This window comes from Staurois parvus, unplaced genomic scaffold, assembly GCF_062004578.1.
Source record: "Staurois parvus isolate SC_StPar_1 unplaced genomic scaffold, SC_StPar_1.0 ptg000561l, whole genome shotgun sequence".
Lineage (NCBI taxonomy): Eukaryota > Metazoa > Chordata > Amphibia > Anura > Ranidae > Staurois > Staurois parvus.
In genome coordinates, this window is record NW_028318357.1 from 1,110,728 (window position 1) to 1,138,585 (window position 27,858).

At 42.2% G+C, this 27,858-nt stretch overlaps 1 protein-coding gene and 1 long non-coding RNA gene across 4 annotated transcripts in view; one reads left to right on the plus strand and one right to left on the minus strand.

The window, feature by feature from the left end:
- Positions 1 to 27,858, plus strand: part of RNGTT (RNA guanylyltransferase and 5'-phosphatase) — a 507,135-nt gene that overhangs the window by 31,163 nt on the left and 448,114 nt on the right. For all 3 annotated transcript variants that reach the window (XM_089691308.1, XM_089691307.1, XM_089691306.1), the window contains exon 6: positions 14,240 to 14,486. In XM_089691308.1, the coding sequence (XP_089547434.1) occupies positions 14,240 to 14,486 (247 nt within the window). The remainder of the gene's footprint in view (positions 1 to 14,239; positions 14,487 to 27,858) is intronic.
- On the minus strand, positions 24,844 to 26,896 carry LOC149450877 (uncharacterized). The gene is made up of 3 exons (XR_016315189.1): positions 26,426 to 26,896; positions 26,135 to 26,302; positions 24,844 to 25,314 (listed from the first exon to the last, which is right to left on the minus strand). It is a non-coding gene; the product is annotated as an uncharacterized LOC149450877 (long non-coding RNA).

Consider the following 27,858-nt stretch of genomic DNA (forward strand, 5'->3'; position numbering starts at 1 on the left):
TTCTTTGACCCTTTTGCCACAGGATGCAAATTAATATCTGATAAGTCCCTGTGCCTTGCTCGACATTTTCTAACCTACTCAATTTATTCACACCTTCCTTAGGCAGTGGCAGGGTTGAGGGGCACCCCATGGATACCTGATCTGGTTTTCTGGATTGAGGGTTACACTGTGTTATAAAAATATATATATTCTTATGTGTGTTTTGTGCACAGGGAGACGCCACATTCAGTGCCAATAGCAGGCTGTGACAATAAAGTTTTAATTTTAGGGACTCCAACTTTTTACATGAGTAATTTATCAGTAGTGTTAGCATTTGGAGGCACACATTGTCTCTGTCATATTTCTTATTAGCCTGATCTGCTGTGGCTTCAGTAGCACTCTCATATTCTATACCTCAGGCTTGTTTCACCTATGTATATCTGTTTCTGGGAAAGCTCGTTATCTGGAAGAAATCTTGCTTTCCATGTAACACCAGTCTTCTCTTGAGTGGCTTGTGAGTAGGAGAAGCTCATTTTTATGCAATAATGATACCCTTAGGTGAACAGTGTGGTCGCTGCGGCCTTTTTCACGCTTCTATCATTTTTTTTGAGTACAAGTGACTTTTCACTGTGTGAACTTATGTGGTTAATTCTTAGCTCTGCTGTAAAGTTGTAAAAGAAGTGACCTAAAGGTTTTTTCTTTTCTTCTTTTCTTTTTTTTTTTCCTTTAAACACTGGACTGGGTTGTGAACATTGGACTATTTGTAAATTTGTTTAAGGGGAAATGTGTGTGTGTTTGTATGTGTGTGTATATATATGTGTGTGTGTGTGTGTACAGTATAGCATCAAGTCATCTAAACTCCTGAGATATTGATCTGGTCAGTTAAGTAGCAGAGAGGGTTGTTGATCAGTTTCAGCTACTTTGGTGTTAATGAAATTAACAGGTGCACTAGATGGGCAACAATGAGACAACCCCCAAAACAGGAATGGTTTTACAGGTGGAAGCCACTGACCTGTTTTTCACTAGTTTTGCATTTGGCTAGAGTCAGTGTCACTACTGGTAGCATGAGGCGATACCTGGACCCTACAAAGGAGACAGGCATTTACTCTAGGAGAGCTGGACAGGGCCATAGAAGGTCCTTAATCCATCAGCAGGACAGGTATCTCTGTAGTGCAATGAGGAACAGGTGGAGCACTGCCAGATCCCTACAAAATAACCTCCAGCAGGCCACTGGTGTGAATGTCTCTAACCAAACAATCAGAAACAAACTTCATGAGGGTGACCTGAGGGCCCGATGTCCTCTAGTGGGCCCTGTGTTCAAACCCATCACCGTAGAAGTGGATTGGCATTTTGCCATTGAACACCAGCATTGGCAGGTCCAGTGGCGGATTCTCAGAGAGTTTCTTTGCCATGAGGTGCCATGTTGAACTTCCAGTGACCAGTATGAGAAAGTGACAGCAATGACACCAAATTTAACACACCTGCTCCCCATTCACACCTGAGACCTTGTAATGCTAACGAGTCACATGACACCGGGCAGGGAAAATGGCTAATTTGGACATTTTCATTTAGGGGTGTACTCGCTTTTGTTGCCAGCAATTTAGACATTAATGGCTGTGTGGTGAGTTATTTTGAAGGGACAGCAAATGTATGACAGTGACATCGCTGTCACTGTTATACAAGCTGTACACTCACTACTTTACATTGTAGCAAATATATACCGGTATTTGTATGTGTATGTGTGTATCTATCCGGTCGTATCCGACCCTTGGCGATTGCATGGACCGTCACTCGTAAGTGACTTTTCCCATGAATTCTCTTAGCAATTATTTTACAGGGTAGGTTGCCAGGTCTTTCCCCCAACCCCTACCATGTAGGAGATCCCGCATGGCCAGGGATGAAACTAGGACAATTTAGACAGGAGCCAATTAACTTACCAGCATGTCTTTGGAGTGTGGGAGGAAACCAGAGTACCCGGAAGAAACCCACACGAACACAGGGAGAACATGCAAACTCGCCATGGTTGGGAATTGAACCCATGACTCAATTGCCGCAAGGCAGAAGTGCTAACCACTAAGCCACTGTGCCACCCAATATATATATATATATATATATATATATATATATATATATATATATATATATATATATATATATATATATATATATATATATATATATATATATACACACACACACACACACACACACACACACACACACACACACACACACACACACACACACACACACACACACACACACACATTACATCCATCCAGATGAAGTGGGGGGGGGGGGGGGTGTATCTGCATGTTAAAATAATCCAACTCCTTGCAAGCAGTCAGGCAGGCTCCAGTCTCTGATACAAAAGGGGACAGAGTGAAATACTGTAATCAAATTGTATTTAATCCATTGATCAGGAAAATCCTTCATATGACCCAGTGAACAATACTTTGAAACAACATTTTTGGGTGTCCCTTCCTACCTCAAGTTCTGATACATGAAACAATAAAAAGAATTGTATTTTTTTTTTTTTTAATTTTAACCTAAAGCAGAAAAATATATATTTCTTCTGTACAGACACTTGAGAGGCACCTTCAACAGAAACGTAAGCCACAGACCCAAATCACTCCAACCAGGTAGCAGCCCTTGGTTCTTGTGTTCCCCCTTGGATCAAGTTCCAGCTTGTTCGACTTTGTTTTTAAGTTTGTGCTAGTGTGCACACAAAAATTTTTTTTGTGTATTTATTGTGAATACATTATAAATGAATGTGAAGTTTGTGAAGTAACATCATATATAGATTTTTCTTGTATACAAACACACAAATATATGGTTAAATTTAAGGCTAGGTTCACACTTAAGCGAGTTTGCGCCCTGCATTTGCATTGGCATGGCAGCCCATGGAATGCTGTGCCTGTGTTTCCTGCAAAAGTGCCTGCACCATTTTAGAAGCTCAGCCGTAGGCTTTTGCACTATGAGAATTCCCTGTGGTTCCTGCACCCATGAACGTGCTGTGGAATGAGATGTATGGGGAATGCCATTAAGAATGAATGGCAGCTCCACTTGTCTCTACAGACAGACAAAGCATTCAATAATGTTTTATAGGATAAGTTCACCTTTTAGACAAAAAATAAAAAATGCACATTTTTTTGCAGGTAAAAAAAAGTTTATTATTTTTGTCTACAGGAGCCTGGAAAGCATTGCACCAGCAATTAGTAGATTGCTGATATGCCATGCAGGTCTCCTGCAGACCTGTCAGAATATCTGCTTGCTGTACGAGGATGTATGGGCAAGCAGATATTCTGACCAGAAGCTTCAAGGAACTACCACGGCGCTCCACCGCACCATGGTAGGTCATTGAAAACTATAAGCTGACAGCTGCTAAGGCTGTCGGGACTTGCAAGTTCTTTCATATAAGTCCGTGAATGAATGATGCGGCCATGTGGGTGAAGTCCTGCATGGCCACGTTGTTTTTAAATTTGACAGGTAGTACAGGGAGACTTCTACCCATACTATCTGTCAAAGGGAGGAGGATAGTGGCTGCAGCTATGCAAGCATGTTACATGTTCTAAAAGATGAACTCATCCTTTAAATAAAATCTATTACACTGTTATTCCATTGTGTTACAGCTATAAACATTTTTTACCCATCTGAAAACAGTGTGCAGTATTGAAAATTTTACCTCCCCAAATCTTGGATGATTGGGTATTACTTCCAAGTGTTTGTAATGAAGTCTACAGCTGACCATACACTGATCAATTTATAACTGGTTCAGTAATGACTGGCTGAATTTCTATTAATGAGTATCCCCCTCCACTCCACAGAAGTCAATTATTTAATCAATGTCTGTCACGGGGATGTGTGCCGAAGATCAGTGTCTGCACACACTTATCAGTGTGTTCATAATACAGTATTCCACTAGGGAGGATTGCTTCATCCATCTAGTTTGAATGACCAGCCTACAGCTGGCCGTAGATGACTATTTTGTTTTCGTTCAGCTAGCAGGCTAAAGGAAAATGGGGGGGGATGGATTCCTCCATCCACATAAATGATATTGTGCTGGAACATTGTATTTTGACAGCGAGACTCCTCTGTTGATCAGTGGCTCCAGACAGGCTGAAAAACATGTTTTCCAACATTCCCATTCCACAGATTGATTGACTTCCATCATACAGAGACGGCCACACAAGGATTGAAATTTGGCCAGTCCCTGCTGAACCTGCCTAATTCTGATCTGTCTGTTGCCAGCTTAAAGTGGTAGCAAACCTAAAAAACAAAAAAAAAGGGCCTGGGTGGTTTAAGCCATAATGTGCTAGTATGCATTGCATACTAGCACATTATGGCATACTTGCCTTAAAACAAAGCCCTCCAGCGGTGCGCTGTCACTGCTGACAGGGCTTCTATCTTCACCTAGTCTTCCTTCTGGGTTCGTAAGCTGCGGCCACTTGAATGGGCGAGCTTGCAATGTCACACCCGCGCATGTGTGCAGGAGTCTTGCCCACGGCACAGAACTCTGAAGGGATGCCATGAGTATGCCATCCCTCCAGAGTGCATGTGCCGGTGACATCACCGGCTGCAAGCCATGAGAATATCTCCTAATACTACAAGTTTCGGATACTCCCTGTACCTACTGGAGGGCTTTACTATAGGCTGACTTGTAGGTACAAGTTCAAAAGTGGAGTTAACTACTGCTTAAAGTCTCATACACGAGTGCTCAAATGGGAAACTTCGTCATGTGCTCCTGACACCTACCACTCCCTTGAGCCCAGAGTATTCAATATTTACAGTATATCCAAAATCTGCTGAGCAGAGTGGCACAACATACTTTAAAACTCCTTTCCTTTTTCTTTCCAATCCTTTGCCATCTCCTTTCCACTTGCTGTACATCATTAAAGTGGTTGTAAACCTCAGACATGAAATATGAACAAAGCATATCTCTTTATAGTGTATGTTTGTCTCAATCCAGAGCTGTAAGTGTCATATCTGTCTGCTGCCTCATTCCTCTGCTAAAAGCATCAGTTGCTTCTGATACATTTTTCTGACACCAAAAGAAAAATGGTGATAGGGAGGCTCAGTCTGTGATTAACAGCCTCAACTCTTTCCATGAGCTGTGTGAAGGGTAGTTGTGCCTCTTCTCTCCAGTTCTCACTGATGTAACTTAGCTCCCTTCCCCCTGCTTTTCAGAGCTGAGAGATCCTGTGTAAATTCTGTATTTTAAATGAATGTAGGGGAAAGATGGAGTAGATAAACAGGTACAACATGTAGTAGGATTTGTGTCTGTGTATCACCTGAGGCCAGTCACTTCACTGGGTAAATGTTAGGGTTACAGCCACTTTAATGTGGAACTAAACCCATCATTTTAACTGTTTTCCCAAAGAGTTACATTCATAGCAGGCCATATATATCCTATATATTTGTACTTGTGCTCTCAACCGGATTGTCAAGCCATCAAATGGTTGGTGTTATACAGATCACATGTGCAGCACCATGGCAACCACAGATGAAACAGAAGCTAAGATGGCAGCTTATTTGGTGTAAGGGGTAGGAGGGTTTGCTTTTGTTGTAAAGACTGAAGGTAAAAAAACCTGTGTGCTACTCCACCCACTACATACCTGAGCCAGATATACAGTACATGGGAGCCTTGGCTCTCCCAGGTCTCTCTTGCTCATTGGTTGAGACACAGCAGTGGGAGCCATTGATGGGACGTGGCTGAGCTGCAGTGCCTTATAGACACACAGAGCTGGACTCGGGAGTGAGAATGCACGAGTGCCCCCAGAGTAAGCGGCCTGTTATGGGGGGCGCTCTGTGAGGGGAGGAGCCAGGAGCACTGGTGTGGAACCCAAGAAGAGGAGCATCGGGGCTGCTGTGTGCCAAACCATTACACAGCAGGTAGGTAGAACATATTTTTTTTTTTAAGACCTGAGCCTTTAATATCACTAAGTTTTAGTCAGGAAGAGTAATTGATAGTGCACTCATTTTTTTAGTTGGGCTACCATATGATGCTTGGGGAAATGAGAGGACATTATTTGCGGAATTGCCATGAGTGGCATTCCTTGTCAATGCCTCCATTTATCCTGTCTTTTTCAAATTTTTCTGTTTACTTAACTTCATTTAATCAGTTCAGGCTCTGGGTTTATTTTAGAACTTTTAAGCTCCATGAATGTTCTCATCCAATATTCTTTCCCCAGCTTTTTAATTTGATTACATATAATCTAGCAGTTAAACTGAAGCCACAAATCAAAAGGAGACATTAGCTGCATTTAAGGCAGCTAAGCTGAAGAAAAAATGTATTTATATGATAGATGGAAAATGAGTTTTGCTGGATGTGCTGTGAATGATAATGATGTTTTCCTGTTTCTCGGACCAGTATCCGGTTTTTTAATTTTTTTTTATTTATGTCTACTCAAGAGTATTACTCCAGATCGATGATTTTTTTTTTTCTTTCAGTGCATTGTTAATACTACACAGACACACTGGATAATCATCTTTATATGTATACATATCATGCGCCACCCCTAACCAGTTATTCTTTAGATTGTGGAACGATTATGTTGGATTTTGCTTTCTCTGAGAATATGTATACCTTTGCATTAGCATGCATGCTTGGTCGCTATGCATCTATCTAGGAAAAAAAAAATAAAGGAAATGGTGTCATGGTCTTGCATACATATCTATCCATTATCATTTGTCTATGGCCAGCTCTATATTAATGAAAAAATTGGTATAGATGTTGCACATTTGAGATGGTTAGAGAAATATAATTTGAGCTTTTGGCTTTATTTCACTAAAGAACTATTAAAATTGTTAATGTTTGGAAGGGGGTGACACCGTGTATTATTACTATTATTATTATTCAGGATTTATATAGCCCCAGCAATTTGTGCAGCACTTTATTACAGAAGAGCAAGACAGTACAATTGCAATACAATTCAATACAGGAGGAATCAGAGGGCCCTGCTTGTTAGGGAGGGTCAAGTGATACAAAAGGTAATAACTGTGGGGGAAAAGCTGATGGAGAAAATAAAAGTGCAGTTGTTAGGTGGAAGCAGCATTAGCTTTTTACACAAAACTGAAACCTTGTTGGCCTCCATACACACTAGCATTTTTTAAGTAAAATAAAAAACCCGCTGGTATTAGCTTTTTTTTTTTTTTTTTTTTAAGTGGTGTTTAGGAACATTAGTGTTTTTATTAGGGATTTTACAGTACATTTAGGGAACAAAAAAAAACTAGAAAAAGCAGTTTGGGGCACTTCAGAAGTGTTCAGCATTTTTTCTGCCAGGAAAAAATGCTCCCAAAAACTCTACATAACAATTTTTTTTCTGCTCCTAAACGCTGAAGCTTGAAAAGCGTTATTAGCCTAAAATAGTGTACATGGGCACATAGGATAACACTATTTTTAGCTTCTATGAGCAGAAAAAAATGCTGATACAGCTTCTAGGAGGTCAAAAAACGCTAGTGTGCATGGAGCCTGTCACGAAGCTGGTCCCCCCCCCCCCCGCCCCCCAATCCTCCAGGCTTGCTGCCTGCCGCACCCACCCCTCAGCAGCCCCTCACTCTCCTGTCGCTCGCAGTCTGGCCCCCTGTTGAGGGAGCATCCTGCTTCCCTGGCTGGACACCAGAAAGTTGCTACCCTGCTGTGGGAATCCACAAACAGGCCTCCTGTCACCTCTCCTCCCTGCCCCCTCGTGCACATCTACCCGGGCTCAATGCCGGACAGGGACAAAGGCCGTGTTCCCTGGGCAGGTCCGGAGATGCGGGGGACGGGGCCCGTTACCACGGCAACAGCAACGCGCCCCTCTCTGTTTTTAAGGAGGAGCAGGGCAACCAGCCGTGTGTTCTCTTGCGTGTTGTGTCTGAGAGAGGACTGGGCTGCGGCCAGCTTCTCAAGACTACCATCCCCCGGCTCTCCTCTCCCTGGCTGACCTGACAGCCAGTCTGCTGCTGGATCTCTTCCCTGTGTGGGGTTAACTTTCTGCTGCTGGTGAGTCCCTGGATTGCTACCCTGTGAACTGCCTTCTGCTGTGTGCCTGGACTTACCCATTGCCTGCCAGCCTGCCCTCTGCTGTGTGCCCGGACTTACCCATTGCCTGCCAGCCTGCCCTCTGCTGTGTGCTCGGACTTACCCATTGCCTGCCTGAACTGCCCTCTGCTGTGTGTCCGGACTTACCCATTGCCTGCCAGCCTGCCCTCTGCTGTGTGCCCGGACTTACCCATTGCCTGCCAGCCTGCCCTCTGCTGTGTGCTCGGACTTACCCATTGCCTGCCTGAACTGCCCTCTGCTGTGTGTCCGGACTTACCCATTGCCTGCCAGCCTGCCCTCTGCTGTGTGCCCGGACTTACCCATTGCCTGCCAGCCTGCCCTCTGCTGTGTGCTCGGACTTACCCATTGCCTGCCTGAACTGCCCTCTGCTGTGTGTCCGGAATTACCCATCGCCTGCCAGCCTGCCCTCTGCTGTGTGCCCGGACTTACCCATTGCCTGCCTGAACTGCCCTCTGCTGTGTTGCCTGTGTGGACTGCAACCCTCCGTGTCCGGCTCCCCGCATCCAGTAAGTGGACTAACCCCCTGCTGCCCAAAAGACTGAGCCCAATTCTCCCCAGGAACCTGAAGTTCCACGAAACCGCCACGTCCGCTTTACTGAACCCTGTGGACTACCAGCCCCCCTGTTGTTCCATATTGCCTTCCAAAGAACTTTACAGTGTTGCTATGTGTGGTATGGATCTGTAGACTAACGGATCTATTGTCTGTACCCCAATAAACGCCCGCACGTCGGGGTTCGTGCAGTCTGTCTCTGTGTGCTCTCTCCCTGCGCTCTCGGTTCTCGTGACAGAGCCTAAGACAGATGTTTTGCTCACAGAAAATTATAAGTCTATGCAACCACTATTTAATAAAGTTTACTAAATGGCAGAAGAGTTCAGGCATAAATACAATTTTTGTACTGCGCCTGGGTAGGAAAATAAAACATGACCTTAGTGAAAATCTTGTTGTACCTGCTTTCTGTGTGGAAACAGTGGTCTCTCTGCAGAGTTCTGATGCACTCCCAACTGTGTCAGAGCTAGGGCTCTCCAATCAGCAGGGAGCATGAGCTTTTTTGATGGCAAAGCTAGAAATCTGACTTGGTAGGAGGCATGTCATATGTCTGCAGAGAGACCACTACTTCAACACTGAGAATACGGGTCTATGTTTGTGTGGTGTGATGAGCTAATGTGGATGTTTCCATGTATAATAAAAAAATAAAATAGAGAAACAATCTTTTTTTATTTTTTTGTTCTTTTAAACATCAACACCCACTTAAAACATTATTAAGCCAATTTCTTTTACAAGTATATCCAGGATAATTAATGAAACTATAAACTTCCTGTAAATGTGAATTTTGCACATGGCTATCAATATACAGTATGAATTTTTTTAAGTATAGCCTCTTCTCTTGTCACCATGGAGACATTTTAAACCAGAATTTTTCTTTAGGCAGTCTGTCATAGTGTAGACTATACTGAACAGCATATTTAGGGTCATAGACAGCAAGGGAACCTACCATAGTGATTTTTGGTGTGTGTAGTATCTCACTATTGCTTTGGTGTGTAGGCAGGAGGCACAATCTTCTCTTCCCATATTTATATAGGTTTCTGTATAGGAAGAAAGCCAGCAATGGAGCAGAGTCTGTGGTTAACTTGATGGGGTGGGGGTGCATGTGTATGTATAGGGGTGGGTGTGTATTGTAAATTATATTTTGACAGTACTATGCCCTGCCACTGTGTGAGTATAGGCAGAAGATACGTAGGGTTCTCAAGGATACAGCTTTAGGGGCTCTGGAGTGTTGTGACTGAGTGAAGAAGATTGGGTTTTCAGCTTTCTTCAGGTTTTATCATTCCAAATCATAGTCTGGAGCTTGGGGACTTTGAAGAGATTTGAGTGGGAAGAATTCTCTGTCTAGTGCAGGCCATACATGGGTCAAATTCCGAATGAATTTTCTTTAGAAAATCTGAAATTTTGTGCGTTTTGTAATCCGATGGTGCTACCATTGATTTCAAAATTCAACCAACCAAGCCTTCGATTTCACCTCATGTTGCTACAGAAGAGAATTTATCATTGATTCAAAATACCTTTGTTTTTCAAAACATTTCCAACATCCCCGATCACTCAAATTTGATGGTCAGACGAAAATCAGCCATTTCTGTGACCCACTAATGGTGCAAAATTTGAACGGAAATTCTTAGAAAAGATTTTCAAATGTGAATTCTTTCGGAATTCAACCCATGTGAGTCTGCAGGTATGTACACTCGTCGTTAGCAAGGTTTGGCTAAAGCTCAGGGCTCCCATCAGTAGACAGATGTGTGATACATCCAGCAGACAGGCATACTTCCATTAGGAGAGGTGCTCTACTCTGGAGACAGCACTCCATGTTAGAGGAGAGATTCCTTACTCTCAAGACTGAGTGAGCTGGGACAGTTAAGTGAGTCTGAAAGACTGGGAGAGATGAGGTGACTAGGCAAGTCCAGGGGACTGAGGGAGTCTAATTCTTGAAGGAGTGAGAGAGCTTGGGGTGCCTTGAGTGCTGATTCACACTTGCGGAGTGACATGCAGATGATCAGCCTGTGGCACTGCTGAGGTGTTATGGAAGCCCAGGTTGCTTTGATAGCGGCCTTCAGCTCGTCTGCATTGTTGGGTCTGGTATCTCTCATCTTCCTCTTGAAAATACCCAACAGATTCTTTATGGGGTTTAGGTCAGGCGAGTTTGCTTGGTCATTTAAGCACAGTGATGCCATAATCATTAAACCAGGTATTGGTGCTTTTGGCCGTGTGGAAAATGAAATCAGCATCTCCATAAATCTGGTCTGCAGAGGGAAGCATGCTGTGCTCTAGAATTTCCTGGTAGAGGGCTGAGCTGACTTTGGACCTTGATAAAACACAGTGGACCAACACCAGCACATGACATGACTCCCCAAATCATCACCGACTGTGGAAACTTCACACTGGACCTCGTGCAACTTGGATTCTGTGCCTCTCCACTCTTCCTGCAGACTCTGGGACCTTGAATTCCAAATAAAGTGCAAAATTTACTTTCATCTGAAAAGAGGGCTTTGGACCACTGAGCAATAGTTCAGTCCCTTTTCTCCTTAGCCCAGGTAGGACAGGTAATGCAATAGTTGTAGCCCATGTCCTGGATATGTCTTTGTGTGGTGGCTCTTGAAGGACTGACACCAGCCACAGTCCACTTCTTGTGAATCTCCCCTTGAATGACCTTTGCTTCACAATCCTTTCAAGGCTGTGGTTATCCCTGTTGCTTGTGCACTTTTTTTCTACCACACTTTTTCCTTCCACTCAACTTTCCATTAATATGCTTGGATACAGCACTCTGTGAACAGCCAGCTTCTTTAGCACTGACCTAGCAGCACAGTGGCTAAATTGTTAGCACTTCCGCCTGCAGTACTAGGGTCGTTGGTTCGAATCCCCGCCACGGCACCACCTGCCTGGAGTTTGCATGCTCTCCCTCTGCCTGCGTAGGTTTCTTCCCCCACACCAAAGGCATGCTGGTAGGTTAATTGGCTCCTGCCTAAACTGGCCCTAGTATGTATGAATGTAAGATGGGGACCTTACATTGTACGCTCCTGAAGGATAAGGGACTGATGTGAATGTAATACAAAAGGAAAAAAAAAAAAAAAAAAAAAAAAAAAATATATATATATATATCTCACACACACATGTAAAGCACTGCATAAATTGATGGCGCTATGTAAGTACCTTTAAATAAATGACCTTTTGAGGGTGTCGGTGACTGTCTTCTGGACAACTGTCAAGTCAACAGTCTTCCCCATGATTGTGTAACCTACTGAACCAGACAATTTATAAGCTCAGGACAGCTTTTTACAGGTGTTTTGAGTAAATTAGCTGATACACCATGAGTCTACAATATTAAACTTTTTCACAATATTCTAATTTTCTTAGATACTGAATTTTGGGTTTTTCACTAGCTGTAAGCCATAATTATCAAAATTAAAAGAAAGAAATGTTTGAAATCACTGTGTGTGTAATCTATATAATATAGTTGTTTCACTTTTTGAATTGAATTACTGAAATAAATTAACTTTGATGGTATTCTAATTTGAGATGCACCTGTATATTAATTGACTTGTGTGAAAGTTATCGCTTCTACAAACTATGGTATATATTGGAATTTACGCAGCTTTTACTTTGACTGCCTATCACATGCCTAACACATTCTGCTACATTTGCTGAGTATGGGGATACCACATGTGTGAAACGTTTTGGCTGCCTAGCTACGTACAGGCCCCGAAAATCCAATGGCCACCTCCAGGCTTTCAAAGGGCATACAGTATTTCCTCATGTCACTTCCTCACTACCTATCACAGTTTCGGAGGCCTAAAATGCCAGGATAGTACAAACACCCCCCAAATTACTCCTTTTTGGAAAGTAGACACCCCAAGAAATTTGATAGGAGGCATGGTGAGTATTTTGCAGATATTTTTGTCATGGAGTTTTGAAAGAAAGACAAGAAAAAATACATTTTTGTTTTTTTTCTTCGTTTTCTAAATGAGAATGTAAAATACTCACCATGTTCCTTAGCAAATACCGTGGAGTATCTGCTTTCCAAAAAGGGGTCAATTGGGGGGGGGGGGGGGGTACTTCCACAATCCAGGGCCAACATTAGAAGCTTATGCCAGACACCACCCACTCTTCTAACCAATTGAAGACCAAGACTTTTCAGACACATTTTTGTTTAAATGAAAAAACTTTTTTTTTTCTAGAAAATTACTTTATTTTTGCTCTGCAATGCAATGTTTGCTTTGAACTGTCATGAATGGGTTAAGTTCTAGACTGTTCAAAATACAGTTTTCTGTGATTGGTTCTAGCTGGTCACATGGTACAGGGTTCTGTGATTGGCTCCATGTACCATGTGAGAGCTGTGGGCCAATCTCCGCTCATCAGGAAGAGAAGCAGAGCTGTAATGTTTCAGATTGATTCATAACAGTTTTGTTGTCATTGTGATCACATGACCACTGGATCCCGTTCACTGGAATCTTCATTCCACAGCGCCCCCCGGTTTTTTTAAAACCCTAGCAACGTGCGGGTATGGCACTGGTCCTTTAGCTGCCGCCCGTTGTTAGTATATTGTGGGCAGGTGGACAGAAAGTGGTTATTGTGAGTCAAGGAAACTGTTTACAGCTTTCTCTGGGTTTTGTAATTCTCGATTAGGGCCTGGAGCTTGAAGGCTTCAGAGTGTCCTGGGTTGGGACGGAGCCTTCAATCCTGTGTCTAGGTCTTCCTGGAGAACTGCAGGCCGTGTGAGTGCACTGGCGTGCAGATTAGTTCTAAGCCAGGCCTGACCATAACTCAAGGATCCATTTCTGGAGGTAGAGCTCTGTCAGGGAGAGATCTGTTTGTTCCAGCCAGGAGGGGGGTTTGTGTTCCTGAAAGAATTTTCACCCAGTGTTGGGGGGGGGATTCCTGACCCACAGAACTGGGAGAGTTGGGACAGCTGCACAAGTTTGGGGAGACTGAGAAAGCTGAGGTGACCAGCGAGTCCAGGGGTCTGTAAGTCTCAGGAGAGTGAGAGAGCTTGGGGTGTCAGGAGAGCCCCTACCGAATATATATCCTCCATAAAATTAAAGTTTTTCTTTAAAAATGTTTAAAGTGGAACTTAACCCATTTCCCAAAACCATTACATCACATATGCTTTTGCTCTCAACCAAACTGTCAAGCCATCAAATGGCTGGTGTCATGACTGATCAAGTGCAGAACCATGGCAACTGCAGATCAAATAGAGGCTAAGATGGTAGCTTCCTTGGCTGTAAAGGATAGTAGGGTTTACTTCCACTTCAGTCAAGTTATCATGGTGCCTTGTGTTCTGCTTTTTCTGTCTGTAACGTACATAGTACATCTAGGTCTAGTACTGTCCAAAGCTTTGCAAATTACTTTCTTAAAGTTACTAGATACATGACACCACCTTTGCCCAATACTGTACATGACAATGACCTGGCTTGATACATTGCTCAAGAATAATACATCGTATGATGAGGTTTGGTAGAGGTATGCCTAACCTCCACTCTGCAGAAATGAAGAAGCTTGGGTGGTTCTGGGCTGTCAGTTTTTTGATAAATTTATTTACTGATTTGCTATAAAGGCTATTTTCTTTTTCAAAAGAGCCTTTTAATAGAGCATGTACAATATGTATTACAATGGTTAGCTTCAGTTATGCGTGCAGTAAAACAAAAATTGACTTGTGGTTTTCTTTCCAGCATTGAAGCAGCAGTTGCCACATTTGCACAAGCCAGGCCTCCAGGAATATACAAAGCAGACTATCTCAAAGAACTTTTTCAGCGTTATGGAGATGTTGAAGATACGCCTCCTCCTCCTGAGCTCCCTGACTGGTGTTTTGAAGACGAAGATGTGGATGATGAAGGTAACGGCATACTTCAAGAAGCAGAACCAGGATCTTCAGGAGCAGCAAACATGATCAAAAAGAAAAAGGAGCGATTAAAACTGGTAAAACTTTTTTTACAATGTGGATGTAACTTATACTTGTAAAACATTGATTTGCCATTTTATAGTGGCTAAATGCTGAATGCCAAGAACCCCCCCAAAAGCACAAATTAAATACTGTATGTGGGAGCTGTTTTACCTGAAAAAGGATTAATATATCTGTTCATCCAATTCTGATATTTATAAAGTTCTTCCACACAAAACAGTCTTGTCAGTGCAAGAGACTTTTTTTTTTTTTTTTTGTTTTCTGCTGTAGTCAGGTCAGTCAATTTCTTCATAATATTCTGTTTTGTTTTTTTCTTTTGCTTCATCTTCAATCAAGACATTTAATATGCCACTTGGGCTGGTCTTTATACAATAGCTGTCCATATCAGCATATACTCGGCAATATATTTGGAGGCTGTACCCAGACCCCACTGTACCAAAGATTGCAGCATCAGCCTTTCATGTGGTCTTTGCTCTGCATTATGGTACTTTTCAGACAGTAGTTTACTATGTTTATTAGCCACTGGGAGCTCTTCGGTCATGAGCTGATCCAGCCTCTGGAGACTCGCTTGGTAAGGCAAAAGAAGTGGCGGATATAACCTGGTATGTCTCATTCGGAAATTAAGATCTGCATTGTGGCATTTTTCAGACCATGTGGACTGTGTTGTGCTAGCTGAAGAGCAATTTCTCTAGGTTCAGAGCCATGGCAATGTTTCCACGTGACCCAGTCTCTGAACTTTTTTCTTCTTCTGCCATGTCTCACTCCTTTAAAGTCAGGAACATTCCATTCCTTTGTATAAACTTCCCAGTTCAAGAAGAATCCCAGGCATGGATATTTTTATATAGTCTACGTTGGTCCCACTTGGACCAATATAACTATACATAAACCATACCTGTGGGATCCTTCTGGAAGCTGGAAATGACTGTAGTAGATATCGCGACCCTAGTGATCTCCACTAACTTCTGGGTCATGTGCTAAGCAGCTGCCCTGATGCATTCTGAACAGAAATGCAAAACATTGTCAGTCTGGACAAGGTGCATCACACCCAGAGCCAGTAGTAAATGCCTAGGTCTCGCTAAAGGCCACTACATTTCCACACAGCATGCAAACGTTTTCAAACTTCTGATCAGGAATGTCCTTTGAAGCCTTGCCACCTTTCTTCAGTTACCTAGTGCATTTGCTGCTATACATACACACAAAATACATATTCTCTTTAAAAATGTATTCTCATCTGGTTTCTATTAGTGTATGTTTTTTTATGCTATTAAACATTAAATAGCATAATACCGGAATGTACATTGCTACAGGTTTTGTTTTTACATCTCTATTCTCTAAAATAACAATCGCTTTAAGAAAAAAAAAACAAATTTCTATTATATTTGTGTTTTGTGCTTTACTGTTGTTGCATTTCCTTGCTAAAGCTGGGCATAGATGGATTGAAATTTTGGCTGGTTCGGCAGGGACTGGCTGACCGCAGCTAACCGCTCTGTGTGCGGCTATGTTCAAACAACAGCGGCCAATGTCAGCCCATCATTCGTTTAAAAGGGTTGAGCTGCTGACTGCATAACTTTGCCATTCCATCAGCAAGAATATGGCGACTGCACTCACCCGGCTGCTTGAAAGGTTTCTAATAATTTAAAGACCCATTACAACAGAGTCTGGGTGAATTACTTACTACCTTATTTTGTCTTTTGGGTCATCATATTTTCCTCTTGAGAGTTGTTTTCCCTTTGCCCCCGTCTTCAACCTGTTTCATGAAAAGGTTGTCATGTTTCCCTTTTTAGACTATCAATTACATGGAACATATCAAAAGCCATGTTACATGGAACATATCAAAAGTATGCCAAAGCCTCTCCTAACTACTATTAAAGTGCTGGGCCACCTGAGAACTGGAAAACTAGCAAACAATGTGACTTGCCTTTAAGAGAAAGATCTTGAAATAGGTCATTTTTGTTCATCCATACACAGCACGTTTGTCTAGTGCAGTGGTCTCCAAACTGCAGCCATTTGCTTGCATTTATCTGGCCCTTGATGCATTATTCCTGCCACTGACACCAACAATGGCGCACTATTCCTCCCACTGGCACCACTATTTCTCCCCCCTCATACCAAAGACTGAGCATTGTTTACTTCCACTGGGCACAGCCGGCCCCTCTAAAGTCTGAAGGAAAGTTTGGAGACCGCTATCCTAGGTCATCAGTTTAGAGGTAAAGTGGTTCTAAAGTCAAAATGGATTTTACCTTAATACATTTCCTGCATTAAGGGAAAAAACACTCCACTAACTATTTTTCTATTCTAAAGTAAAATAAATAACCTTTAGTATCACTTTAACCCCTTCACGCCTAAGGGTAAAACAAATCTAAATGCATAAGCACAAGTTTGCAACGTTGACATGTGTTAGTAAAACCGTACATATCACAACTTCTTTGTACGTCTGGGTGGATTATATCTTTTTTTTTTTTTTTTTTTTTTCTTTTTCAGGACAAATTGGTCTTTCATTTGGTGGTAAATGTTAATGGATATCTCCCTAATTTTTTTTTTTTTTGTATCAAAGGAAAATCGTAAAAAAAATTTTTTTTTTTATATAACTGTGTGTTTCTTGTAAATACCATAACATACCACCAAAGAACAACCCAAAATAAATTCTCCAGCTCTTGAGGATCGCAGCTATACCATATATGTGTATGTTATTTGTTGTTTGTACCTGTAGTACAGCCCAGAAACAATAGTGCACATTTTGTTTCCCCCTCTATGTCAGAAGTTAGAGAGATACAATGTATCTCTCTCCTCCATTCATACAGAGAGGAAAAAAAAACCAAGGGGGCCGGGCTGTACAGTGACTAATCACTGATAGCCAATCAGAGGCTATCACAGTGATCATGTGACCCGGAATCGGGAGTCCGGGGTCCCGATAGTTAGAACAGGACCTGGTACTCTCTGACATCGCGGTCTTTGTGCTGGGAACACGCCGTGCTGCGCACTCCCAGCAGAAAGACCGGTACGCAAATATGCGGCCCCACAGAAAAAAGCCCAGTTCTGTGAGGCCGCATACTTGTGTTACGTTGGCGTCAAGGGGTTAAGTAAGAATAGTGGCCCTAGAATTATTGCGTTCAGCCGCCGGACTGCTTACATTAGAAAGTTGACCATCAATATGTGGAGTGCAGCCATCGGGAACATGTGTAAAACTCCCTGCTGCCACCACTGTCGTATTTAGGGCAATTGTAGTAAAATGGTTAATCCGATAAACCTCATATTATTTTAGCTTTTGTTTTTATTGTTTTTTTAAACCACTTGCCGCTGACTTTACACATATATGCGGCCTCACTGAAGTGGGTCTTCATCCATAAAGCCACATATTTACATCTGTTTCTGCTGGGAGCGTGCTGCACAATGTGCTCCCAACTAGGCTGTCATCAAGAACCCCAGGAGACCTGGTTCCCAATCAGCTGATCGCTGTGATAGCCTCTGATTGGCTATCACCCTCATCAGTCACTGTACAGCCTGCCCTTGTGTTTTTTTTTTTCCTCTGAATGTAGAGAAAGATGCATTGTGTCTTTTTCTCCTTACTAGTGTGCGTTCAAAAACTAAACCAAGGTTTCATCTAGGTCAGGGTTAGAGTTTGGGTCAAAGTGTTTTTAGGTAGAATTAAAAACAAAAAAACAAACATTTTTAAATTTTGGCATCAGTATAAGTGTGTGTTTTTAGACAGGTTAAAAAAAAAAAAAAAGCAAAAAAAAAGCAAAATGCTCAATGTTGTCTCTGAGCCTTACTATTGGTACAAATAACACATACAGTACATATGTGGTATCACTGCAGCCGTCGGGATTATTTACCACCAAATGAAAGCCCAATTTGTGCTGAAAATAAAACAAAGGTATAATTCTCCCGGATGCACAAGTTGTTGTGATTAATACATATAGTTTTACTAACACATGCCGAAGTTGCAAGACTGTGTTCAGGCATTATGACTGGTTTTACCCTACATCATGAAGCGGTTCATTTTACTGAACTATCACAAAGTGACTATTTATCTCTGCGGCTGAGTTCAGTGACCAGGGTCTTCAGGTGTAGTGGGGAAAATGCAAACCAATCCGTGTGTGGTGTAAAAAGCAGAAACGAACTATGCATTCAACTTTACAGCCAATTAAGCAGACCCTCACAGTACTTTATTTCAGGTACTTATATAGCGCCGTCAATTTACGCAGCGCTATATCTATATAACATTCACATCAGTCCCTAACCCTCAAGGGGCGTACAATCTAAGGTCCCTAACTCACAATCATACATACATGGGCCAATTTAGACAGGATCCAATTAACCTACCAGCATGTCTTTGGAGTGTGGGAGGAAACTGGAGTACCCGGAGGAAGCCAACGCAGGCACAGGGAGAACATGCAAACTCCAGGCAGGTGGTGCCGTGGTTGGGCTTTGGACCAACGACCCTAGTACTGCCAGGCGGAAGTGTTAACCATTTAGCCACTGTACTGCCCAATCATTAATAAATCTTAAGCTGGCCATACACTAGACAGTCTATTTGTACAATCTCCATTAGTTCTGCCATCAATAATGTAGTGCAAGGGCCTTCCTGATTGAATATAAATTGAATGGATTGTTTAGGTTTTCCCTTATATTACTTAGTTTTAGTAAAGCTAAAGGTGACTGAAAGGAATTGGCTCCTCTCGTTCCTTCCTGTAGCTACCGACTCCCGTCAGTCCCCTGGCCCTGATCAATGTCTGTCCACAGGCCCGGAGTTCCCTTTGAGATACAGGAAATTGCACACAGACACAAGGTGATATCTCAGAAGGAACTGAATTTATTCTTCCGTGTTTAAACTTATATATGAAACTTAAAACAATACATAGAAATATAAGCACCAATCAATTGACAGGTATGCATTGACCAATCAGAATATTATATACGTCAGTAATGCCCAATCATTTAGCATTTATGTTAATTATTATTATATGCGTCAAGCATGAACTTTTGATCAGTATAGAAAGTAGACAACTTCCCTTTTAGCGCTGGCTATAGTTTATTAATACTCTTGCAACAGGAAAAAGCCCACCGCAGACTTTCAGTCTTGTGCTAGGTAGAGGAAAAAAGGAAGTTACATCTGAAGGGAAAAGAGGAACCTCAGACTCTTATCGAAAGTAAGAAACAGTCTTAAAACACAAATTCATCTTTAAGTACTGACATAAGTCTCAAAATGGATTCTTATCTTAAAATGGCAGATCTTAGGCTAAGAGACAAAATGGCGGTATGGTAATGCTGAAAGGCTAATTCCTTCAGTGACCATATACAATACACTATACAATCTGATGGTACAACCTCCTTTAGATCTACTATGTCGGACAAGGGCATGTCTGATCTGATACAAAGTTGATTAGGTGTGTGATGCTATTACATAGTTTTGGTAATTGAAAGGAGATTGTACAATCAGATTGTATAGTGTTGTCCAGCCTAAAGGAGATTGTACAATCGTATAGTGTATGGTCAGGTTTAAGGAGATTGTACAATCAGACTATATCTTAATACTTACTATCACTTGTGCATCAATTTAGGGTATTGGACAGGAATTTCCTCTTCAGTGTTCCCATGCAGGGCAAAGAAACAGGTTCCCTTAGTAGAGCTGTGTAAATCTTAGTGCTAGATGGACTGTTGGCAGGTAAAACAGCCCATCTTTATGTATTTTGCCTATGTATTTAGTTTTTTGATGATTTCAGGAAGGATGTGAGTTGACAGCATAGCAATCTAATGATTCTCTGGGAAATGCATCACAGGCAGAGCTGGGGGCTGATTCAACTCGCAGCCTTCTGGGTACATTCCTGTCCAACTGCATAGGAGAGCTTTCATGCAACTGAGGAGACTGTTCATAGAACATAGGACAGTGTTCATACAACCGAAAAGCTGGCCATTGATGGGTCGAATTTTGGACAAACATTCTCAGGAAAAGAATGTTCTAAGAAAGTTTGCCTATTTATCTAAACAATGGGTCAACTCTACGTTTGCTTTCAACTGCAGTGATGAGAGAATTCAAAGGAGCAGGATGGAAAATTTTTTCTTGAGCAAATAAATTTCTAACTGTAATGTGAATATATAAGAACTGCGCTTAGTGCCAAACTAAATAACCGTAAATCGCAGCTCTCAAAATAATAGAAATACAAATGCTCAATATATAAATGAATCCATGCTATGTTAATCATAACAATCATTCAATCGGGTGTTAAATCTCTCTTACTGTTCAAAGTATCTAAAACCGTGTTTCTACGAATAAAGATTACGTCCATGTACCCTCCAAACTTATCAACCAGGTGACTGGTGCATCCACTACTGCAAAACACACTGCCTCTTACCAGATTGTTAGACCCCAAATTATAGGTTGTCTAACAGCGTAGAGCTGCATGAATTTTGCTTCAAGGATTTCTTAGCGTAGGGGATACATGCTACACATCTCCAGTATACTCCACTTTCATCTCTCCCTTCCTATTCCACTGCAAGGCCCAGCCGAGATGATGAGACTCCAAATACTGTACTGCCGCCGAGTGTTTTTAATTAATATATATATATATATATATATATATATATATATATATATATATATAAATCTACTTACAATCATCCATCAATGTATGCATTTAATAATAAAAATGCTGCTGGCTCCATATCCAGACATGGGTGCGACTTGGCATGCAATTTTCAAGTTGCAGGACATGCAATTCACATGCCAAGTTGCATCCAGTGTGAACCAGGGCTAAATGTTCAAAGTATCCAAAAAAATATTTTTCTTTGATAAGTTTGCAGGATATTATGGACACGGTTTTTATTCAACCAGGTGACCAATACATACACCACCGCAAAACTCTTACCAAAATTGATAGACCCCAAATTATAGGTGGCCTAAACGCCACTGGCTCCGGTGGTCAGACAGGTGTGGGTGACATAAGCACAAAACTCTGCCCTGCCCCGATGTACGTTTCATCTAAACAGATATTGCCAAGGGGATCAGCTGACCCCCTTGACATCGTCTGTTTAGACGAAACTTACATCGGGGCAGGGCAGAGTTTTGTGCTTATGTCACCCACACCTGTCTGACCACCGGAGCCAGTGGCGTTTAGGCCACCTATAATTTGGGGTCTATCAATTTTGGTATGAGTTTTGCGGTGGTGTATGTATTGGTCACCTGGTTGAATAAAAACCGTGTCCATAATATCCTGCAAACTTATCAAAGAAAAATATGTTTTTGGATACTTTGAACATTTAGCCCTGGTTCACACTGGATGCGACTTGGCATGTGAATTGCATGTCCTGCAACTTGAAAATTGCATGCCAAGTCGCACCCAATTGGAGCAGTCATAGCAGTGTGGTTCCGACTTGGTTGGAGCCACACTGATTTCAAAAGTAGTACATGCACTACTTTTGGTGTGATTTTTGCATAGACATCTGTATTAGATGTCTTGCAAATCGCACCTGAAATCGCGTGGGTCCCTCAGCTTTGAAATTGAAATCGTGCAACTTACAGTGAAGTTGCACAAAGTCTGGCTTGATGTGAACGGAGGGTAAGATACGCTTTCCGTGGACTTTTAGTTGCACTTCAGTTTGGTGATTATTTAAAGATACCATATTTTATTTATTTTTACGTTTTTTTTGTTCCCCCCCCCCCCCCCACTTTATTTAACCCCTTCGTGCCTAAGGGTAAAACAAATCTTAACGCCTAAGCACAATTTTGCAACTTTGAAATGTGTTTAGCAAAACCATACATATCATCACAACTACTTTGTGCATCCTGGTGGATTATATCTTGTTTTCAGGACTAATTGGGCTTTCATTTGGTGGTAAATGGTAATGGATATCTCCCTGATTACTTTTATTTTTTTCGTTTATTACCAAAGGAAGATTGGCCCAAGATAGTGAAGAAAAAAAAAACCCTTTGTTTAAACTTAGCTGTATATTTCTTGGTAGTACCATAACCTACCACCAAATAACAGCCGAAAATAATTTCTACTGCTCTTGACGATTGCAACAATACCACATATGTGTACGTTAGTTGTTGCTTGTACCCGTAGTACAGCCCAGAAACTGTAGTGCACAATATGCTTTTTTTTTATTATTATTCTAACAGTAACTGATACTAATTTTAAAAATTAAACAACAAACAAAAAGACCTTGACCTTTGACCCTGACCTTGACCAAAACACTAAACCTGGAACAGGCCTAGATCAAACCTTGATCTAAGTCAGGGGTCCTCAAACTACGGCCCGCGTGCCACATGCAGCCCGCCAAGGACATTTATCCGGCCCGCCGGCTGGGGCGTATTTGCCGCGAGGAAGGGACACTAAGTACAGGGGCAGGCAGGGGGCTGCTGTATCTTACCTGGCTCCGTGTCCCAGTCCCACGACGATCCAGTCCAGGAAGCGCTGCTCTTTCACTCCGGCCTCTCCCTCACTCGATGTTCATGCTGCTGCTCGGCTCCGCCTCCTCACCGGTGATTGGGCACCAGAACTATAGCTCAGGAAAGGCACACAGGCGGCCAATCACCTGTGAGGAGGAGGAGCCGAGCGGCCCCGCGAACATCGAGTGAGGGAGAGGCCGGAGAGAAGGACAGCTGACAAGTAAGTGTGCCGTGCAGATGGTGCTGCTGCAACCAGGTATGCTGGCTGCAGCAGCACCATGCTGGAGCAGGGGTCAGCAAGTTAAGTGTCAGTGGGAGGAATAGTGCCCCATCATTGGTGTTACTGATACTAATGATGGGGCATTATTCTTCCCACTGACACCAATGATGGGGCACAACTCCCCCCCCCCACTGACACCAACGATGGGGCACTATTCCACCCCCCCACTGACACCAACGATGGGGCACTATTCCACCCCCCACTGACACCAACGCTGGAACACTATTCCTTCCCCCACTGACACCAATGATGGGGTACTATTCCTCCCACTGAAACCAATGTTAGGACGCTATCCCCCCCCCCCCCACTGACACCAATAACGGGGCACTATTCCCCCCCACTGACACCAATGACGTACTATTCCTCCCACTGACACCAAAGATGGGGCACTATTCTTCCCACTGACACCAATGATGGGACACTATTCCTCCCACTGACACCAATGATGGGGCACTATCCCCCCCCCCCCCCCCCCCACACACACACACACACACACACACACTGACACCAATGATGGGGCACTATTCCTCCCCCCACTGACACCAATGATGGGGCAGTATTCCTCCCCCCACTGACACCAATGATGGGGCAGTATTCCTCCCCCCACTGACACCAATGATGGGGCACTATTCCTCCCCCCCACTGCCACCAATGATGGGGCACTATTCCTCCCCCCACTGCCACCAATGATGGGGCACTATTCCTCCCCCCACTGCCACCAATGATGGGGCACTATTTCGCTCCATAAGACACACTTGGGGGGAAATGTCTGTGTGTTTTATGGAGCAGCTGGCCCAGTATTCCCATCGCCGTTGTATGTCCGCAGTCTCTGGTCATCTCCTGTACTGTGTCCACATTTGTTCATAGTTTTCTTTTTTTTTTAAACTATAGTCCGGCCCTCCAACGGTCTGAGGGACAGTGAACTGGCCCCCTGTTTAAAATTTTTGAGGACCCTTGATCTAGGTATTTGTTTATTTTTTTTTTAAAAAATTTATTTACACTTTTTTTTCCTCTCTCTGTAAGGACAGAGAGAGATACAATGTATCTCTCCTTTATTCAGAGAGAAAACAAGGGGGGGGGGGCGGGCTTCACAGTGACTGATCAGGATGGGAGTTCCCGTGTCCCGAACGTTTGAATGGGACCTGGGGCTCTCAGTGACACCCCAATCTTTGTGCTGGGAGTTCGCCATGCGGCGTGCTCCAAGCAGAAAGACAGGTATGCAAATTAGTGGCCCCACGGAAAAAAGCCCAATTCTGTGAGGCTGCTAATTTGTGTGCAGTCGGCGTCAAGGGGTTAATAGATATTGATTGAATGATTTATTTATTTATTTTTTCATGACTAACATAATGCAACAATATTGGATTTATTTTCATTTCTAAGTGTGTATGTGGTTTTCATTCAGTAAAGTCCATTTGTTCCAAAATCAAATGTTAAAAGCAAATGCAATCTTTTGAACAGTATTTCAATGTTCTGAGAATTTTCATACAAACTTTCCTAAGAATGTTCATTTTAAATTCTATCACTCTATGGCCAGCTTTAGTTAGGGAGTGTGAGCATTTCTATTACCATGAACTACATAGAAATATGTACATTATACACTGTATGATGTGGACAATGATGAGTTTCATTTTAGGACATTTTCTGAATGTGGGTAGGTGAACGATAATGAATACACAACCAGCCTGATAAGAATACGGTTTCCACACTTTATTACAAATTCTGAATGAACCCTCTGCACACTGCTATTCATCCTTTCTATCAAACTTTGAATAAAAACAGGGATGTTTAGTTCACATAAATTGCAGTGCAATGTTTAACCTGGCCTACTGTGTCAAAGTAATCCCTTTCTGGTCAATTCCTACTCTCCTCTACTTTACTTTAAAGAAACTTCACCCATAAAGCATGTCTTTTGGAGTGGGAGGAAACCTGAAGTACCCGGAGGAAACCCAATTAAGCATAGGGAGAACAGGCAAACTCCATGCAGTGAATATCCTGGTTGGAATAAGAAACCAAGGAACCAGTGCTGCAAGGCATGAGTGCTAACCACTATTGCCGCTGTCTGGCCCAAATGTAAAGAGTATGTAACTTAACTATCTATCTATTGGAAAAGAAAATGAAAATCGATGGCTTGGTCCGGGGTGGTGGTGATCATCTGTCCACAATTCATCAGCTGTATCTGTGGGGAGATAAAAAACGCGTAGTAACGGTTTCCTAAAAGAAATATACTTATTCAACAAAAAATTTTTCTAAATAATTTTACCAGCTAACAAAGCAATCACTGTTACCCAACAATGGTCAAGGTGGGCTTTTTTGGGAGAAAAGAGTGACTGACTGATAAGACCCATACTGGAATCAGCCATGTGACCCTTTGTTGGCTCAGGGGACAGATTCTTGTCTCTTGCATCCATCTCCTGATTCAGCTGCAGCAGCCAATAAAACGCTCAACAAAAATTCTTTCTTGTTTTGTTTTGCATAGAGCAGGGAAAGTTTATAACCTCTGTTAGGTTTTATTGCTTCCCAGGAAACCAGTAGGTTCTACTCCATGTCCTTCTTGGGGATGCCAGGAACTGCACTCTTACCTCCTTCATTTACTAACAATTGCAATATCAAGTATGGGTGAATTAGCCTTGTAAGACCTCTGTAGCCTTTGGCACCTAAGCAGACAATCCAAATGAGTTGGAGGTCAAGCTATTGAGTAAATACAAAGCTAATGTTCATTTTGTAACTACCCAAGCTTCCTTTACAGAGCAGAAGACTTTATTTATCTGATCCACCAATTTAATAATAGATGTTATCCGTCTGATCACTCTGTAATAAGGATCTGCGTTTTAGCCTTATAGATTACATTTACTACAATGGGCTACAGTGTCAAGAGACTCTATTCAGAAAGCTTTCACACAAGGATAAGGATCCTTATTTTTCAGAAAGTGACCATATTGATAGTTGGCAGGAATAATATTTTATGGGGGAAATGTATCCTATCGTGCATGGCTTACCTGCTGCAGATGTAATTTTTCAGTTATTCATTTCTGGTGGGTGTAGAATTATTCAGTTTGTACAGTTAGTGCTTGCAGATTAAACTCCATAGTCATCGGTGGCTGTATGGAGTAAAATTTTCCAGGGATAACGGCCATCTGTCCATAATTTAGTAGATCAAATGCAGACTGTAAGTGAGAGAAGAAAAGTCTGATTTCAAAATAATCGTTTTTGCCAGATCTTAATAGCAGTCACTCTTTCTCAGTAATAGTAAAAGTGATAGGAAAGATTAACAGATGTAAGACACTTACCCACATATTGTAGATGACAATTTCCCGGCAGAGTGAGCAGGTTCTGCTCTCCTGCATCCACCTCGTAGTGCAGTCAGTGTGAAATTGATGGAAGAAGAGTAGCCTGGTGGTTTCAGCTTTCTCTTCCATCTCCAGTAGATAGATGCTGCACTCAGGCGCTTTCTCCTTGTCCAGTTACAGACAGGTAGACTCTGGAAGCTCCCCGGTTCTGGCTGCTTCTGATCGACTGAAGAGTGGTTTCTGTCAGGGTTCTGATCTCTTCTAGAACTCTTGGACAGGTGTTGTTTAGGCTCATGCCCATATTGAAGCTCTAGATCCTCTGATATTTATGGGAAAATCTTGGCCTGCAAAAAAAATCTTTAGTAAATATGAGATTCTTTCCTCTACTCTAATACTAAAGACATGTTCCAAATGTTATAATGTTAGTCAGGATTCTGATGTCTCTGGTACAACTGATGTGCAGTCGTGGAGAATGACTGCATTCTGTGTCTTGGAGTAGAATCATGGTTCTGACGTCTCTGGTGAAATTGATGTTCAGACTGTCTGCCCCCGCAGTGGAGATCTTCATCTTTGAAGTATGGGAGTGACTGTCGCTGCAATAACAATAAACAAGACAATTAAAAGAAAAATCCCAAATATTTTTTAAACTTGATTTAATATTTATGAAAAAATTAAAATATGAAAAAATATCAAACAATGACCTTGGGAACATTTATCACTCCTGTTGCAAGGTAAATCAGTGCTAAACAGAAGCAATGAGATGCATCGTGAAACAGATTTATTACTAGGTTACTGCCTGAGTCCTCCATTCCTCCTTGCACTTGCGATTGCAATAAACCTTACCCGGATCACTTCTTAATTATGTGTCTGGAATGGAAATCTGTCTTATTTTCAGTAATAAAATCTATCTTTGAACTTTGCAAACTGTTGCACTTGACTGCTCAGGAATACAGTCGCACAAGTCTGTAAACCAGTCACAGAGACTGTACTGACGGAGATGTAGCCTGTTTGCTACATGTAGCCTAAATTGCTTGATAAATGCCCCCCAATGTATTCAATATCCAAAATAACTACTACTGCCATATGTAAATGGAGGAGCTCCGGTCTAGGACCTCTCTGGCAGAATCCCTAATGCAGGACACACGTGACAATTTTGTACAGTTGTAACTAGATTTCCATCACAAATATGACTGCCAGTAAACAAAAAACCCCCCAAAAAATGTATATAGGAGGATATGTTGGTCCGTATTGTTAAAAGCTATTTAGCAGTGGTGGACATTTCTATAAAACTGCCATATACAGTATATGGCCAGCATTGGAACTAGTAGAATCTATTTATAAACCTAATGAAATGCCAAGCTGAAACTTCTTGTGTTGACTTCCATGCTGCAGGGAAAGGTTTGAGCCTCTGCCAAGTATTATTGCTCCCTGGG